The following is an 18,470-nucleotide window of genomic DNA, read 5'->3' on the forward strand; positions in this document are numbered from 1 at the left end:
CCCTAGCTACTACTCAGTTATTAAAGAAAGAGTTAGAAACCCTTTCTTACCTACTATATAGAAAGTCTATTTATAACTATATATACCTTTAGTTCGTTTAGTATAGAAAGAGAGATACTATTAGCTAGTAAGCAGATAATGAATCTACCTAGGTATAGTTGTCCTCTATAGCTCTAATGTATAGAGACTATATAGCTACAAGGATAGGGAGGCTACTTAATAAGTAGATTAATAGGGAGGTAACAACTCTCTATTTAGAATTAAGAGCCTAGCAATCCTACTTTTAATATAATAGTAATACTAAATTCAAGAGTAAGTATAGAACTACCGTCGCTAGTATCTTAACCGCCGCTATAACCGAATTATCTTCGTCCTTAAACCGATCCTTATCTTTAAGACTAAGCAAACTATATCTCTATAGTAGGAACTATATATAGAAGGAATACTACTACCTTAATACCGAGTACCCGAGGCCTAAGGTATAGAAGCTAAGAGATAATATAAAGAAGAAGATTAAGAAGAGATTTAAGGAGGACAAGAACCTAAAAGAGAGAGTAGACAAAGCAATTTAAGTATATAACGCTACTTAAGGGCCGAAGGACAAAGATACTAAGAACAAGTTAGGTATAGCCGTAGAGGTCGAGGATACTACTGCTACTACTACCCTAGAATCGACCCCTAAGGTATCTGTTAGATCAATTGGTTATACCCGGCTCTATAACGCAGTGATTCTTAATAGTAGTACTAATATACATATTATCAACGAATCTATAAGGGCAAGGATCGTTAGGTTAGAGTTACTAACCTCCTCTAATATAGTAATATCTAGGGACAAGAGGTACTAACCTAAGGCAATTGTTAATACTACTATCAATTTGGATATAGGTAATAGAGTTACTAGGAAGCTTACTCTTCTTAAGGCAAGGCTTATTCCGGGATTCTTTACAAGTTTGGTCTTACTACAGATCCTTAACAAAAAGGGTATTTACTATAATACTAGAAACTAGCTAGACAAGTTGATTACTAGCTAATTATATAAGGAGCCTAGGCTCTAGGCATATCTTACCCCTAAACATAGTAACGACAGATACGGTTACTAGATTATTGAACGGTTGCCTATAACAAGAAGTGTTGCTAGAACTACTAGTTTATCTAGAACCCCTAGAATTAAGGAGGTAAAGTTAGTATATACCCTATACTCTAAGAATACGGGGAAGTCAACCTTACCTACCTTAACGTTACCTGCTAGATCTGTTACTACTATACAATCCAGTTACAAACTACTCCTACCTTTAATAGCTATAGCTAATTAATAGTATTAGTTACTAGGCTATCTATCTATAAGGGCTATTAAGAACTTAGAACCTGTAACTAAGGGTTACTAGGTAATTAAGTTAGAGAAAGAGACTCTAAATAGTGTTAATTGTAATACCTACTTACTAGCTAAGGCTAAAGCAGTAATTTCAAGGAGAAAAGATAAGTATAGGGAAGTACTACCTAAGGCAGAGAATACTAAGATAGCTGTCTGTTTATAGGACTTGATTGATATACCCCCTTCTCTCCCTAGACTAAATAGGTTAGTTTTCAAGTTTTATAGCTACTAGTACTATAACTAGGAGGGCTATTATATTAGTAAACCTATAGTAACTAAGCTATAAGCAGTTGCTAAGTTTAGAGGATATTTCAAAAGGATAGAAGTGTTATTTAGTACTTAAACTATCCTAGTCCGCTCTAATATAGAGGCTACTATTAGGAAGGATACTAGAAAAGTTATCTCTAGGTTAGGTATTACTACTTTGCCTACTACTGCTAATACTCCTACTTAGAATAGAGCAAGTAAGGTTGCTAGAAGAGAGATTATTACTAAATCTAGGACTCTTAGAATTGATAGTAGGTTACTAAAGAACCTATAGCTATAGCTTATAGATTTAGCTGTTTACCTACTTAACAGGACCCCTACTACTAAACTTAATTAGATAACTCTATTTAAGAAAGTTACAACTAAGAAGCCCTTCCTTAGCTATCTCTACCCTATTAGTTGTAAGGCCTTCGCTCTCTATAGAGACATTGCTAAGAGAGACAAGATAGAAGAGAGAGCTTATATTAGGTACCTAATTAGGTATACCTCTACTAATATTTTTTGGATCTGGATTCCTTTACTTAATAAGGTAATTAGGACAAGAGATGTAGTCTTTAAGGATAATAAGAGATACAATCCGCTAGATATTAATAGGTAGATACTTAGAGAGTTAGTTCCTACTACTATTTACTAGACTGTAATTAACTTAATCTTAATACCTAAAGAGCCAAATTCTGATAGTTCTATAGATAACCCTTTCCTAGCTACAAATATTCCGACTTTTGCTGTCTAACCTTAGGGAGGTAGTAAACAGTAGGGAGGTAAAGGGCTATAATAGGAACAGGAGTTATTATACCTAACGCCGCTAGAAACACCTGCTAGAGATAATAGTTAGGCCCCGGGGGCCTTACCGGGTATACCCGCTTCTTTATTACCCTCCGCTTTTTCGGTCTCTTATTAGCACCCTGCCTTAGATAGGGAGGTAGAAGAGAGTACCTATTAGTATAGTGTAGACAACTATAGACGATAGATCGACTATAGAATTAGACGGTTAAATGAACTAAGTTCTGCTACTACAGCTTTACTCTAAGCCTATACTCTACCTAACCTTAAGGATCCTTATTAAGTAACGAGTTTACTATTACCCCCTACTAACTAGAAAGAGATAGAAAGGCATATCTATTACTAACAGTTTAGGTAAGCAGCATTTAATAAAGCTAGAAAGCTTATAGGTAAGAGGACATTTAGGGTATTCTTTAGTTATAAGGGCTATAAAGTACTATTAGTCTAGGTATTTGCCTACAAAACAGACCTATTAACTAGTAAGATTCTTAGGTACAAGGCTAGACTCTATATCCGTAGGGATCTTCAATTACTATTAACCTATAAAACCTATACTGCTATACTTAGTTATAAGGTATTTAGGGCTATTACTGTCCTAGCATTTGTAAGGAATTTGAAGATAAGGCAATAGGATATAGTAAATGCCTTCCTAAATACTACTATTCCTTATACTATCTACTATTCTATCCTAGAAGGAATAGAGGAGTATAGATTTGGACTAGATGCCTGCTTTATCCTTAAGAAAGCACTCTATAGATTAGCTAAATTACCTCGCCTATAGTATAACCTGTTTGTTATAAGGATAGAAGACTATAGCTTTAAGCTGGTTCCTAGAATTAACTGTCTAATAGTAAATATAGATCTCTACCTGCTTATAATATTCTATATAGATAATATTAGGTTGATTTATAAGAGGGACAGGGAGGATTAAGCTATCCTATTTAACTAGTACCTGCTTTCTAACTTTAAGGTTACTCAGAAAGAGCTATCCTTCTTTCTAGGTACAGAAGTCCTAGAATTACTAGACTAGGAAACCCTAACTATAGGACAGTCTGCCTACCTAACAAAAATTAGCATCAAATTTAGTGTTTATAAGAGGACTCGATTTCTAGAGACACTACTTCCTACTAGACTTGTACTAGTACCTACTAGTAATACTACTAGACCTAACTTTATTAAAGGATATTAGATGAAGGTTGGTTCAATTAGTTATACAGCGGTTCTAGTAAGGCCTAATATAGTAAAGGTATATACTACTCTTTCTTAATTTCTAAAGAATCTAAGCCAAGCTTATATAGAAGCTGCCAATTACCTAATTGCCTACCTCTATAGTACTAAGGACATAAAGCTGCACTTCTATAGAGAAAAGCCTAAGATAGAACTGTATATAGATGCCTTATTTAGTAACAACCTAGATAGGAAGAGTTTATAGGGATCCTTAATAGTAATATATAGTAGTACTATTAATTAGTAAGCAACTAAGTAGAAGACAGTTACTAAATCAACCGTAGAAGCCGAGTTGTTAGCCCTATCTTCTATCGTAGGAAATAGGTACTAGTAGACTCGACTGTTTTCCGAGTTTAACAAGGTATTTCTACCTCTACCTAGAAATAAGGAACCTGTTAAGGATAGAACTACGAATAGAGTTATAGATAGAAGCACTAAGGTTTTCTATAATAACTAACGAGTAGTAGATATCGCTAATTACAAGTATGGTTCACTTAATACTGCTTTGAGATATATAGATATCTACCAATACTAGGTAAGACAGGAAACAATAGTAGGAAGATTAACCGTTAAATAGATTAGAACGGCAAAACAGCGAGCTAATAGCTTTATAAAGAACCTCCTAAAGGGGTTATTCCAGTTATTCAGGACGAGCCTAGGGCTTAGGTAAGTAAGGACATAGATATAGTTGATTATTAGATTAGTATAGACGGTTACTATATCTAGCTTTTCAGCTTTTCTTATATAATTAAGCTAAGGGAGGTATATTTAGACAGAAGGATATAGGTACCCTAGCATTATATAATATAAGTTATATAAGATAATAGGGGCCACTGATTCCTTAGCAGATGTATGTAGAGTTGGGGATACCTACCCCCCTCTTTTCTCTTCTTAAGAGGTCAGACCTCAGACATTAATTGAACCCACTTTTCAGTTGAAAAGGCTTCCTCTTTATCCCCATTTGGGCTAGGGTGGTGTGTGGTTCCAACAGCTTTGTCGTCTGCAATTTGGTCAGGTTCGTCGTCCAGTCGAGTAGTTGTTAATGATGGCGCAATACTAGGCTCTCAAGGCAACATTAGTTCGGCACAATCTCGGGAGGGCATATACCTCAATCCGTCATTGCTCGACATCTTCACCAGGGCTACACTCGTATGCTGAGAACTTTGCGACTGCACGCCTCGATTCGCAATCGATGGCGTAACGTGATGCTGAGGTCTTACATGTCCAGGAGCGGAATTCCGGTAGCAGACAGCGTATGATATACCTTGTGGTAGGTAATGTATGCAGTGATAGGCCAGCTGCAGCGTTTGGCCCTACTTTGATTGTGGTCTCCCGGGCGAAGCAGAGGCAAACCTCTCTACCAACGTTCTGTTATGAGGGCAGAATGAATACTGTACCTTTCAGACCAATTCCTACGACATTCGATGCGTTGGAACATAACCTCGACATGGGGAAAGACATCGATTGGGGGACAGCAACACCAGTGACTCGCATTGTCAATGTGCTCGACGAGAAGAAGCTGGTGAAGGCCATTTCAAAATGTGCACTGCAGGCAGCTCAGCCCCCAAAGCACCAAAAAGCACTCGTGCTTCACGGTCTGAGGCAACCATTCTCTCTGTCGGAGGAGTATAAAGTGCCTGAGCGGAAAAGTTCAGACGAGCTTGTTGTGAGGGTGCATGCAATTGGACTCAATCCCATTGATTGGAAGAGTGTCGATTACGGCTTCGGTATCCCGGTTTTGCCATACGTTGCTGGACGTGACTTTGCGGGAGAGGTCGTGGAAGCGCCGGCCACCCACAGTCACATACGAGTCGGCGACATTGTACGTTGCCGCAACCTTCCTTCCACGGCAGCAATGGGACGCTAACAGACGCTAGGTCATATGTGGCTCGACAGACTATCGAGATGTGCGCAAAGCTGCCTATCAGGAATACGCAATCGCGTCGCACCATACGGTCTGCAGACTGCCCAGTCACATTCCGATCGCTCACGGAGCTGCGCTGGGCGTCGCCTACGTGGCTGCATCTCTCACGCTTGGTGTTTGTCTAGGACTGCGCTTGCCGGATATCGCCCAAGCGAAAGGCACGAGAGGGCCAGATATCCGCCAGATGGTGCGCAGAAGTGCATTGGAAGACTTGCCCGCCGACACACTTTCCGAATGTCTCAGCATGCCGGAGCACGAGCGCCCGGTGGCAGGAGAGTGGCTTGTGGTTTGGGGAGGATCATCGACCAGCGCGTTCATCTTATCGCAAATTGCGCATCTGGCGGGCCTGAGAGTGATACTCGTGGTCGACGTAGCAAAGCACGGTGCGCGGATGATGGAGGCCAAGGACTTCGTGTTGGTGGACAGTCACCACCCCGCCCGCGCCAGCGAAGTCATTCGCAGTCTGACCCAGGGCCAGTTGCGGTTTGGTGTTGATACTGTGGGCAAGCCCACGACAGAAGCCCTGGCAACGAGCCTCCATGTGGGAGGCGAGAAGCGACCGCACATCGTCGGATTGGCGGCGCTGCCCAAAGAAAGGGTGCCGGGAATCGTGTATCACAGCGTGCCGGTCAAGCTGATGCACGAGGTGCCTGAGGTCGGGCTCTCGTTGATGGCGTGGCTCGAGCAGGCCCTCCGGTATGATGTGTTACGGCTGCCGGTGGTGGAGCGGGCGTCCGGTGGCCTCGAGGGAATCAACGCCGCCTTGGACCGGATGCGCGAGGGCCAGATCTCCGGCAAGCGGTTAGTGGTGCCGCTGTGTTGATACACTGGAGGTGGTATACCTGTATTTGATGCATGGACGCGTTGTTGGGGAACTTGGGGGTGATGAACGCGTGGTGTCGTCTGTTGGTAATGGACGCGTCACAATGGAAGAAGACACCGTCAGCCTTGGCAGCTACCTATTCTCGCAAACTCAACCTACGTCTACCTCATGTTGTGCACCACCACCCAACTCCTTCACGGTATCGCTGACCAACCTACATGTGGCTAACATCTCTGTCAGCCGTCAACCTTGGAAACATGACAAAGCAGAGCGGAAGTATATAAAACCAGAACGCACACAGCGCAGAGGTAAGAAATACATCACTTAAACAGCGAGCGTCCTTCGTTGGTGCATTCACAACAGACCGCAAACATGTCTACCGTCCTCATTTACGGCGCGACTGGCTATAGCGCGCGCTTGATCCTCGAACATACCGATTTCGCCTCGCTTCCTGGCCCAGTCATCCTCGCTGGAAGAGACGAGACCAAGCTACAGGTCCTGGCCAAGAAATGGGGTCTCAGTTATCAAGCCTTCACACTCGACTCCGCAAGTACGATTGAGACCCAGCTGCAGAACGTGCACACTCTGCTCAACTGCGCAGGGCCATTTGCTCAGACTGCCGAGCCTCTCATGCGCGCGGCAGTGCGGACCAAGACCAACTACCTCGACATCTCTGCTGAACTCGAAAGCTACCTTCTGGCTGAAGAACTAGATCAGCAGGCGAAAGCGTCCGGAGTGGTGCTTCTACCCGGCTGCGGCGTGTGCATGACTGTAATGGTAGGCCTGACTGCGCATGTGCTGAAGCGTGTCAACACACCATCGACTGTGAGCACGGCGATCTTCATGCCCGGCAGTATCACGCCGGGTACAGCTCGCAGCGCAGGCGGGGATCAGACACTAAGACGTTTGACAAGATCAAATGGTGACCTGGTTTCCGGCGACAGTGGAAGTGCGAAAAGCTTCGACTTTCGGTTTGACTCCGGTCCTGTGCACACTATCATGTTCGGCATGCCGGACGTCATTGCGCTGTGGCACACGTTCAAAGTGCCGAACATCACTTCGTATGCTATCGTGATGTCTACATGTCTGGCCGCTCTTGCTAACGGCCTGTTAGATACATCTACATGGAGGCTTCCAGCGCCTCGAGCAGCGGTGCTAGTGGAGGTGATGCAAACGACGCTGCTGACGGCCCCTCCCGCGAGGAGCGCGAGGTCAAGAGAATGCGAGCATCTGTCGAAGTCATAGCAGCAGACGGCGCTGTCGCTCGCTCTGTCCTCGAGACGGTCAATGGCTATACCATGACTGCCCGAGCCGCAACAGAGGCTGTCCGGAAGATCATGAACGCTGCTGCAGTCAAGAACAGCGGTGGCTTTCATACATCTGCCACACTTTTTGGAGAGGATTACATCCAGACCTTCGACGACCTAAGCATCACTGATCTTTGAGGCGCGGCCCACTAGATTGTGAAGCTACTGGGTATATACAAAAGCTTCCTGGCGGTATATCATTTAGCCTGGGCCCAGTTGCAGCCTACCGTGCGTGATCCACACGTTCGGGGAGAGGATGTGGTATGAAATGAGCAATACCATGAATGACTGACCTACGAACAGTACAGAGTGGATAGGACCCGGCATTCGTGAAGAAACGGATGGCACATAGGCGGCAACTGCTGACAAAGTGATGCACCCCGAGGAGCAAACTTACTGGTCGGCCTTTGCGTAAGTACGACGTTCACTTGAATAGCTTTCCAAAGGAGTCCCGACAACGAATGGCGGGATTCCCATCCAAACGCTAGAGCTGGTCAACGGACTCAACGCACAGTAAGTAGCATCCCTTTGTTGGTATAGTGCTACTGTATAAAGAACTGCCAAGTGGCTTCTGCAGCTCGTGGTCTGCGGCCGAAGAAGTTCCTATCGCTCTAGCTATGCAGCAGAGGACTCTGAAGCCAACGCTGCAACCCATCAGCAGGATGTTTTCATGGCAATCAAAAACCGGATCCATGTGTGAGCGCAGGACAAGTCTCCGAAGGCAGGTCTGTTTCTCTGGAATGACGCGAAAGTTTTTCTTACTCGTCTCCATCGATGATCAGCAACACACAGTTACACACTTACGATGCTAGATATTGAAAAGCCTACAAATTAGGAAGTCCTCCGTACCCCAGCACATGGGTAAGACCAGACCCTTGTCAAGCTTCCAGCGCCAGGCTGTCAGCTTGCTTCCGCTGTTGCCGCGCGGCAGCTAGCAAGCTGGAATGCATAACGAATATCGCAGCGTGACTAGATACGCAGCAGTCACCCATAGCACCTTGGCATTTGAATGACCCGACGAGGACCTTCGTGGAAGTGCAAAGGGTGTGCAGAACACAAACTTCTCATCATCATCATCATCATGGGCAGTATCGAGACGCCACCATTCCAGCCGGAATACGATGTATTGGTCATCGGCTGCGGGCTCAGCGGCATATACACCGTGTATCGTATGCGGCAATTGGGACTCAGGGTGAAAGCGCTGGATGCAGGTTCGGGAGAGGGCGGGACATGGCGTTCGTAAGTCGATACGCACGTACACAGGTCTATTACTTGATCTCGTTCGAGCAACTGCTAATCGATGACGAGAAACCGTTATCCTGGCTGCCGATTCGATTCTGAAAGCGTCAGTTATGGGTTCTCCTTCTCGCAAGAAGTGCTTGATGAATGGGATTGGACCGAGACATTCGCCCCCGGATCCGAGACACTCAAATATGCCCAGTTCCTCACGGACAAGTTTGATCTTCGGAAATATATGCAATTCAGCACAAAGATAGTTTCTGCGCACTTCCAGGAAGATACGAGATTGTGGTTGTTGACCGATAGCCATGGCCTGACGTACTCATCTCGGTTCCTCGTCACAGCGCTGGGCATCTTGAGTGCACCAACCCTGCCAAACATCCCGGGCGCCGAAACCTTCAAAGACAGCTTTCACAGCTCACGCTGGCCCGAGGATGGAGACAAACGGCTCAAGGGCAAACGCGTGGGCATTATAGGAACAGGCGCGACAGGCATCCAAATCATCCAGACGATCGTGAAGCCCGAGTACGACGTGAAGTCTCTGACGGTGTTCCAAAGAACTCCCAATTGGAGCGCGCCACTTCGCAATGAGTCACTGACCAAGCAAGACATGGTGGAGATCCGAAAGCAATATCCCAAGATTTTCGAGCAATGCCTCAAGTCCTACAGTGGCTTCGTCTACACCGCGGACACGCGCAAGACATTAGAAGTTCCCGAAGCAGAACGTCTCGCATTCTGGGAAGATCTCTATGCCAAACCAGGTTTTGCCAAATGGCTCCAAAACTTCGCAGACATCAACACTGACCGCGAAGCCAATGCCGTGTTTAGCAAATTCATCGCCGACAAGATTCGGCAGCGAGTCCACGACCCTCGCATTGCAGAGAAGCTCATCCCTCGCAATCACGGCTTTGGAACGCGTCGTGTGCCGCTGGAGACTAACTATATCGAAGCCTACAACGATGAGCGTGTGCGCTTGGTAGATGTGGCAGAAGACGATCCCATTGAACGCATCACTGAAACAGGCATTCAGCTGCAAAGCGGCGAACATGTCGATCTTGATATTCTCATCTTCGCGACCGGGTTTGACGCTGTCACTGGACCTTTTCATTCGATAGATTTTCAGGGTGTGGATGGAGCCAAACTCAAAGACGTCTGGGCAGATGGCCCTCGGACCTTTTTGGGGTTATTTGCACACAAATTTCCAAACATGTGCATGATTTTGGGTCCTCATCAGAGTAAGTTTTTTTATGATATCACGAGATGACGAATTCTTTTTTCTTCATTTTCCCTCCCCCTTGAAAAAATAAAAAATGACGACAACTTCCCTTCCACTACAACTTTAAAAAAAGAAAAAAGCAAAAGAAAAAAGAGTGGATGCGACACGCGAAAGATTGAACCATGATATACGCAGTACGCTAATCTCCATCCCCTCCCTTCCCTTCACAATAGTGTTCGGCAATATCCCCCGGTCCATCGAATACGCAGTCGACTGGGTCTCCTCATTTCTCCAGACCTGCTACTCCAACAATCCCCAAAAACCCATTACCTACTTCGTCGCCCGAGAAGACAAAATCATCGAATGGACGGAACATGTGCACGAATGTGCTCAGGGCCTGTTGGCGAATGAGGTGGATTCGTGGATGACGGGCGTGAATAAGAATGTCCCGGGTAAGGAGAAGAGGAGTATTGCGAGGTATAATGGTCCTGGACCGGGGTATCGAATGCGGTGTGAGGATGTGGAGAGGAGAGGGTATGAGGATTTGGTTTTGGAGTGAGTGAGAGTGAGTGAGTGAGAGTAAGATAGGTAGGTGATTATAGAGCTATCATTTGTTTTAGACCAACATAGTCGTTTAACCTTCTATTGCACATTCTTGATGTCAATATTTCTTCTCCATCGTCGACTTGACAACTACAAAAAATAGTCTACGGTACCACTGAAATCGCCGTAGAGAGAGCCGCTACCAGAGTACAACAAACAAAAAACACATTTAAACATTCTCTGGTAATAAGTACGGTTCACGAAATTTGGGAATCAATCAATCATTCATCTCACTTGCGCGCAGCGCATCACATCGCATCATTCCTTCAGCAAAACCCGTTCGTGTTCCACTTGGCAACTCTCCCCCTTTTTTTCTTCATCATTTGTTCGCCCATGGTACTGTATAACTGTACGTTTCCCAAATCATCGGGTTTCTGTCTTTCTTTCTTTCTTTCTCTCTCGGCATATGAGGCCATACATATGTCATGTGTAAGGTATGAAATAGAATACATCCAGCCGTAGAGAATCAAGCGAAACCGTTTTCTGTACAGGTAGGTAGGATTAAGGTAGGGACCTAGGTAAGTAGAGGAAATAATGTAAAAAGGAAAAAATTGAATTAGAAAGAAATATCAGAACCTCTTACACCTGACCTAATAATCTAACCTGCTTACGACAGAGAGAACGAGAGAGAGACAGAGAGACACACACACAAAAGTCTTCCATTTTTCCCTTCTACCTATTCTGCTCGGTCGGCTATATATCCCTACCCTACCGAGAAGAGAATAATCTGACCTATATATATATATAGTAACTTCAACGTATCCATTTCAATTAAATACAAAAGACACCGGGTACCTGTACCTAAAATTGCAGATACGGAGAATAATATCTCCTTCTAGGAAGAAATGCAAAAGTACACTATATCTGTACAGGTACCTCAATTCGGTTCGGCTTTATAATTGTTTATAAAATCTTTTTAGGTACGGAAAGGGAAGGTCGTTTGGGCTTTTTCTAACAAATGTACAGTACTGTACTGTATCTACTTACTACTTTGGGTACTATCGAATGCGCTCATTTATATAAGGTATATGTATTTATTAATCGGGAGGTACAAGGTAATGAATAAATGAATGAACGAATGTTTTTATTACTTGCTTGCAGTCGACTGTATACTACGTCGATGTACAATATCGATGTACCTTACTTAACTCACTTGCGAATGAAAGCTTCTATTGCGCACATGAATACCTACCTACCTACCTACTTTTCCATACCTCATACACCAGAGAAGGAAGCACGAGAGAAAGGAGAACTCTCGGTGCGTGCACGACTCTGGTGCCATCCCTGATGCTGCTGGTGGTGGCGGTGGTGGTGGTGCAGGTGGAAGAGGCGGTATCGCACATACGTTGAAATGGTGCATGCGTCGAGCGCACGCGAATCAGTACCCACCCAGCTGCCTCATGCGCTCGCTCTCCTGATACAACTGTTGTCCTGCGAGAAACCGTGTCTTCAGCCGTCCAATAGTAGATAAGCCTTCCCGACACGATGGGGCCATCTAGACGACTACCTCCTCGCGCTTGGTAAGCAGTGTGAACGAGAAAGGGGCACATACCTCCTATCAGCTATTCGCAAAAAGACGAGCAGATCTTCTCACAGACACAAAGCTGTACCTCCTACTACGGTACCGACTTCCCTTCCCTGTGAGATGATGGGCGTGCGTGTGGAATCACGGGCCTAGCGTCCATCGGTCCATGTATGTACATCTTCATGGGAAAACGTGTTCCTGGTCCGGACCGATTATGGTATTAGTGGTTCGTCTCGCAAAACGTCATGATCGTATTTTTTTTGCCATGCTGCACGTTTCGAGAACCGCGGCGGCTTGATGTCGGCCCTTGGGGCAAGTAGGAGGTAGGTTTATGCCTTCTAGGGATATACCAGAGTCCAGTGTTTCCAAAATAAAAATATATTGGAGAATTGTCACGACGCTAAGGTACCCCGTTCGTATTCTGTAGCAACAGCAATAGCAATAGCAATAGCAATAGGACTGGACTGGACTGGACTGGACGACTGGACTGACTGGACTGGGTAGGAGGTAAGGTATAGTACCTGGTAATGTCTGTTCTTGTATTTATTCGTGTTGTTGGACACATGCACTGTACTATTACGGCGTCCTGTCGCTGATGAGAGTAACATTATGATGTAGTAAGTTTGAGTACGACATGTACCTAGGTAATGTAGGTATTAATACGGGATGTGAGAAATGAAAAGAAAAGCACTACCGGGGGTGAAGAGGTCAGGTCACGTCGTATAAGAGGAATTGCAAAGTGTAGGAAGCAAGGCACATTTCATTCATTCCCCAAGGGCACACTCAGCGATGGAATGTGTTCCTGCTGCTACAACGCAAGATCAATGACATCTTTCTTTTTTCTTTTCTTTTCCTTCTTCACGATGGCTGAATATACGCGGACTAGACTCGGCAGATTTGGGTGGAGGAGGCGTCGACGGGAAGGGCGGGGCGGGGCGGGGCGGTCGGTCGGTCAATCGGTTCTGTGCAATAGCTCCTAGAAGAGGTACAGTATACCTCCTACAGTACAATGTCGCGTAGTGTGATGCGGTGTCATGATTCGTGGCACTCGGGGTGGTCGCATCGGAGAGCAAACGCGACGGATGCTGTGTTCCTCGTATGGGGTGAGAATGGGCAACATCCATGGCAGCACCAGAATAAGAAGAATGCGATGTGTGGGTGAGGGTTTGCTTGGCTCTGTCATCTGCTGGCCATTGGGTTGGGATGATGACGAGCAGCTTTACCTACAGTGAGCTTACCGACGGCCTTACGGGTACATGGAATCTTACGAGGCCACCTCAGCAGGCCCTTAACCTAATCAAACCGGAGCAGTTTCGCAGTTTCGCAGCAGCGAGGTACCTACTAGGCTACTCTACTAGTAGCTACATACTAGTAGGAGGTACATGTAGGGAGCGCAGTCAGTTGTCAGGTTCATGTAAGACACCACGCTGCTGCTCCTGCTCCTGCACTCGTGTTGACGACGGAAGCTTGCTGACTTGTTATTTAGTCGTCAGAAATAGCCACGTCCTCGTAACGGACAACGCACAGAATGGAAATGTGGACTCAGGACTAGGTGCTGGCACCATCAAATTGACCCAACAATAGGGAAATCCACAGTGGAGCCGACACGGAAATTCATTATTGGTTTTTTTTTGGGTGGTAAAATGATGAATTGATGATATTTGCAGAAAGAAAGAATGGGTCCGGAGAAAGGCGGCGTTGCAGCGAATCGAAGTTGCAGTACAAGCACAAAGCGATGAAACAGGGAAGGTCGCAGACTGACAGCCAGGGTCCCACCAGTAAGAGGTAACTTAGTAGACGAATTACTAACTCTGGAAGATTACCTACTACGTACCTACTACCGACTCACTGTCACTGCTGACTGACTGCCCACACTGACCACTGAACCCGCACGCCATTACCTCCTACTCCCTACTCACAGCAATGGGCCAGACAACCTGAGGCACACACGGCTCCCGACCAGCGACTCACTTCCTCAGTATGGACCACCTCCTCCACCACCGACCGAGGTAACTACACGTACTCCTCTTCACGACTCACTCGGGGGCACTCCTCGTGCGCCGTTGGATGCGCAGCGCGACGCGACGTCTCACACGGCGCTTGCGTGGCGTGTGCGTGTGGTCCCTCTGGGTGTGGTTCAAAAATGGAGAGTGGGGACTTGGGACACGGTGGGAGTGGGAGCTGGGAGAGAGTGCCTGTCGCATCAGCCAACCTTCGCTTCGCGCCCTGAGCGACGTCCAGCGCGCGACCGCGTACCTGCAGATAGCGCCGCTGATCATCACCGCTTGCAGCTCTGGCGCAGGAACACGGTTGACACGAGCACATCACGTGAGTGCATTGGCCGGGGGGTGGGCGGGCGTTTGGCTTCATCTCCTGTTTGAGACGTCTGGGCGCAGGGTCACGGTGGGCAAGTGGGCAAGTGGGCAGTGGGCAAAGTCGAGTGTGGGCTAAAATGACGCTGGACAGGCTGAAACGCGGACGGGGTTTCGCCCGGAAAGGCGGCATGGCAGTGAGCAGCGAGGCTGTGAGAGGCTGTGACACGACGCCAGGCCTGTACGCTAGTATATCAGACTAGAATGGACCAAGGTTAGTGAGTGTCTGAGCGCCGCTCTCCCGTGGACCAGTGTCCACTGCTCACTGCTCACTTGTTCCCACTGTGGCCTCGTGCTGCAACTGCTTTCAGGGCCAACTCTCCGTCGAGCCCGTCTCTTCGTCAGCGCATCGCATCGCATTGCATTCGCCGCCGTCGCAGCTGCAAGCGCCGGCCATATCCTCCCTCCCCTCCGCCCAAGTGTCCGCCGCCTTACACCCCCCCTTCCGCCCCAGTCCTCCTTCCTCATTCTCTTTTGATCTTTCCTTCCAACCACATCTGTTTGTCCTATTCCAGGCTTGTTCTTTTTTTTTCTTCTTCCAACAAACCACACCCACACCCACGCCCACACTCTCTCTCTCACTCGCTCTTGCACTCGCGCGTTCATCCATTCCTTCTTCTCGCTGCGGTCCCATGCTGCCTGCGCATGTGTGACCCATCATCTTCACCCGCGTGTTTCCTTCTCTTTGCTGCGTGATCTTGTTGTCCGCGAACAGCAGCACATAACACACACACACACACACTTACGCACAAGCACACACATTATGCATTTCTCCACCCTCTTTTCCGCGGCCGCGCTGGTCCAGGTCGCTCTTTCCAAGCCAGCTTCAGGCCTCAAAGCATTAGACATTCACAACCATGGCCACGCCGCGCAGCTCCAGAAGCGCGCCGGCGAGGTCATTACTACTGGCGCTGTCGGCCTCGGCGACGACAGCGTCCACTCGCGACTCGAAATCAACGATCTAACCAGCCGACCTGCCATGTGGTCGCTCTACATCCGCGCCATGGCCCGCTGGAAGGAGGTGCCTGCCAACGATCCCACAGGCTACTACGGTGTGTCGACCGTTCACGGCGTGCCTCGCGAAAACTACAACGGCGTCGAGCAATGCGACTCCTGCCAGGGTGCCGATGGCTACTGCACCCACGATTCCGTGCTGTTCCCCGCCTGGCATCGTGCCTACTTGGCCCTCTATGAGCAGGAAATGATCAAGGTCGCTCTGGATGTCGCCAACTCGTTCGATGGCGACTTTGGCGACCAGATGAAGGCTGCCGCCCAACAGATACGTATTCCCTACTGGGACTGGGCTGCCTCTCCAGACTCCGGCGACGCCGTCCTCCCTCCCAGCCTCAGTGGCCAGCAAGTCACCATTGCCGGTCCCAACGGCGATGAGACGGTCGACAACCCGCTCTACAGCTACCACTTCGACGACCCCAGCAACATGTACTACTCGCCCTTCACCACCTGGGCCGACACCATGCGCTACCCGACGAGCTCCGATCCCAGCGCCACCAGCCAGAACCAGCAGGCCGTCGACGCCTTTGGCAACCTCCAGCAGAACCTCCAGGACCAGGTGTACCAGCTCTTGACCGCCTGCCAGGACTATCTTGGATTCGCCACCGATGATGCGAGCAACAATGCCTGCGCCAACAGCATCGAGGGCATTCACAACACCGTCCACACCGTTTCCGGCGGTGCGGGCGGCAACGGAGTCTCGGGTGGCCACATGACCTATCTGCCCCTGGCCTCGTTCGATCCCATCTTCTGGATTCACCACGCCAACGTCGACCGTATCTTCGCCATGTGGCATACGGTCCATGACGCCTACGGTGCCTCGCAGGTCGCCCCGCATGCCACCTGGACCATCGCCGCCGGCTCCACCCAAGACGCCAACTCTCCTCTCATGCCCTTCCGCAAGACGGTCGACTCGTACTGGACCACCAATGATATCAAGGACTTTGAAATGACGTTCAAGTACACCTATCCCGAGTTTGTGGTGGGTGCCGACCAGAGCAGCGCCACCGTCGCCGACTTCATTAACCGACTCTACGGCGCCAATGCGGATGTGACCTCCTCGCAGCTGTCTGCTCTCGCTGAAACGGGCAGCAACACCAATGGAAACGCTGCCAATGCGGACCCTGCGCGAGATGTCTCCGGCACCGTGGACAGCAAGAACACCAAGGACAGCGAAGGCGGCTTGGGCTTGGGCTTCGGCATTGGCTTGGGCTCCATTAGTATGTCACTCAACCTTCCCTTTGGCTCCAAGCCCACGGCGGCATCATCCTCCTCCGGCCTCCCCTACCCCAAGGTCACGGGCGCGTGGAACGGTACCAAGACGACCGCGGCCTACCCTGGTCCCACCGGCACCGGACTCCCCAGCAGCAGCGGTGGCAACATGACTATCAATCCCGCCTTCATGGCACCCAACGGAAGCGTGTACCAATACCAGTGCAACGTGGACACTCCTCGCTACGCATTCAACGGCTCGTACGTGGTGTACGTGTTTGATGGTCAGCCCTCCTCCAACGACAGCAGCACCTGGCTCGGAGATGACGGCTGCATTGGCCAGATTGGTATTTTGGCTGGTGGCGACATGGCGAGCATGGATACGCTCAGCTCGGGCTCGGTTCCGGTGACCCGCCACTTGCAGAAGATGTACAAGGCCGGTAAGATCTCTGGCCTGAGCGAGGATGTCGTGGTGCCATATATGACCAAGAACCTCAACTGGAAGATTGTCTACCAGGGCCAGGAAGTGCACCCCGATGCTCTCACGGGCTACAAGGCCTCGTTCGTCTCGGGCCTCCTCTCTCCCATCACGGACGGCAAACTCCCCACCTGGTCGAACCTCATTCCTCATGTCGATGTCACCAAGGGCAAGGCGGGTGGTATCACTCAGCTCGTGGACAACATTATCGGTGGCGTCGGTCAAACCCTCGGTGGTCTCGGAGGTGACTCTTCTTCCCCTGCGGGATACGGCTCCGGAGGCAGCGCAGCTTCACCGCCCGCCGGGTACGCTCCCCACAACACCGAAGACTCTCCCGTCCCTGCCACGACTCCTGCACCCTCTGGCCCTGCGACGTACCCTCCTGAGGAGGAGACGACCACCACGGTGTACGAGACGCACTATGTCACGTACTGTCCATGCACGGAGACGTTGACCACAGCAGCACTGCCCAATGCGACACCATATGCGCAAGCATACTAGACGTAATGGGGACGTACAGGACCTTTGACGAGCACCAGAAATCGAGAGAATAAGAAACAAAAAAGAGGTTCCTTAATGTTGATCAGCTCTGTGCATTACCTTCATTCTTGAAACTGGACAGGCGCATGTAATATGACGAAGCAGCAGCAGAAGAAGAAGAAGCAAGGGTTTTGCCGGCAGGGGAAGAGAAGATCGGAATTGCCACAGAACAGGTTTATACATATGACGAGACTATACTGTTGTCACTGGAACAAGAAACAAAAAAAATCAATCGTAGCATACCCCTCCACACGATTGATTGAACAGTGCGCCTAGAAGGGGGAAAGGTTGGTGTATTGCATAGCATTGTTTCTTCATTTTGAAATGGAGAGAGAAAGAGGTCGAGGTCTCTAGCTCATTGTGTACATATTCGTGTATCAGAAGACTTGTTCACTTGAATCTCTCTTTTTTTTCCCTTTCTCTTTCGAACAAGAAGGAATCTGACTCTCTGACATACACCTACACTTGACTATTTCCCACAACGATAGACAGTAGACTAGTAGTAGTATGAGGTTCAGATCGATCTCGAAAGGAAGAGAGAGAGAGAGAGAGAGAGAGAGAGAGGTACGGT

The 18,470-nt window shown here is 48.3% G+C and overlaps 4 protein-coding genes across 4 annotated transcripts; all 4 read left to right on the forward strand.

Annotated features, from left to right (window-relative positions):
• Positions 1 to 5,033: 5,033 nt before the first annotated feature.
• On the forward strand, positions 5,034 to 6,396 carry SEPMUDRAFT_163663 (GroES-like protein; the record flags this gene model as incomplete). Its single annotated transcript, XM_016908074.1, has 3 exons — positions 5,034 to 5,171; positions 5,211 to 5,471; positions 5,527 to 6,396. The coding sequence occupies 3 exons, from the start codon at positions 5,034 to 5,036 to the stop codon at positions 6,394 to 6,396; spliced, it is 1,269 nt and encodes a 422-aa protein (XP_016760668.1).
• A 372-nt stretch (positions 6,397 to 6,768) lies between these two features.
• On the forward strand, positions 6,769 to 7,841 carry SEPMUDRAFT_117127 (Saccharopine dehydrogenase family protein; the record flags this gene model as incomplete). The annotated part of the gene is made up of 2 exons (XM_016901309.1): positions 6,769 to 7,457; positions 7,511 to 7,841. The coding sequence occupies 2 exons, from the start codon at positions 6,769 to 6,771 to the stop codon at positions 7,839 to 7,841; spliced, it is 1,020 nt and encodes a 339-aa protein (XP_016760669.1).
• A 919-nt stretch (positions 7,842 to 8,760) lies between these two features.
• SEPMUDRAFT_85648 (FAD/NAD(P)-binding domain-containing protein) lies at positions 8,761 to 10,799 on the forward strand. The gene is made up of 3 exons (XM_016910393.1): positions 8,761 to 8,942; positions 9,012 to 10,177; positions 10,392 to 10,799. Exons 1-3 carry the CDS (start codon positions 8,785 to 8,787, stop codon positions 10,715 to 10,717), a joined length of 1,650 nt encoding a protein of 549 aa, XP_016760670.1. The 5' UTR covers positions 8,761 to 8,784; the 3' UTR covers positions 10,718 to 10,799.
• Positions 10,800 to 15,119: 4,320 nt separating this feature from the next.
• SEPMUDRAFT_149188 (Di-copper centre-containing protein) lies at positions 15,120 to 18,295 on the forward strand. Its single transcript, XM_016905397.1, has one exon. The coding sequence runs from the start codon at positions 15,422 to 15,424 to the stop codon at positions 17,858 to 17,860; it is 2,439 nt and encodes an 812-aa protein (XP_016760671.1). The 5' UTR covers positions 15,120 to 15,421; the 3' UTR covers positions 17,861 to 18,295.
• The last annotated feature ends 175 nt before the right edge of the window (positions 18,296 to 18,470 follow it).

This window comes from Sphaerulina musiva, assembly GCF_000320565.1.
Source record: "Sphaerulina musiva SO2202 unplaced genomic scaffold SEPMUscaffold_5, whole genome shotgun sequence".
Lineage (NCBI taxonomy): Eukaryota > Fungi > Ascomycota > Dothideomycetes > Mycosphaerellales > Mycosphaerellaceae > Sphaerulina > Sphaerulina musiva.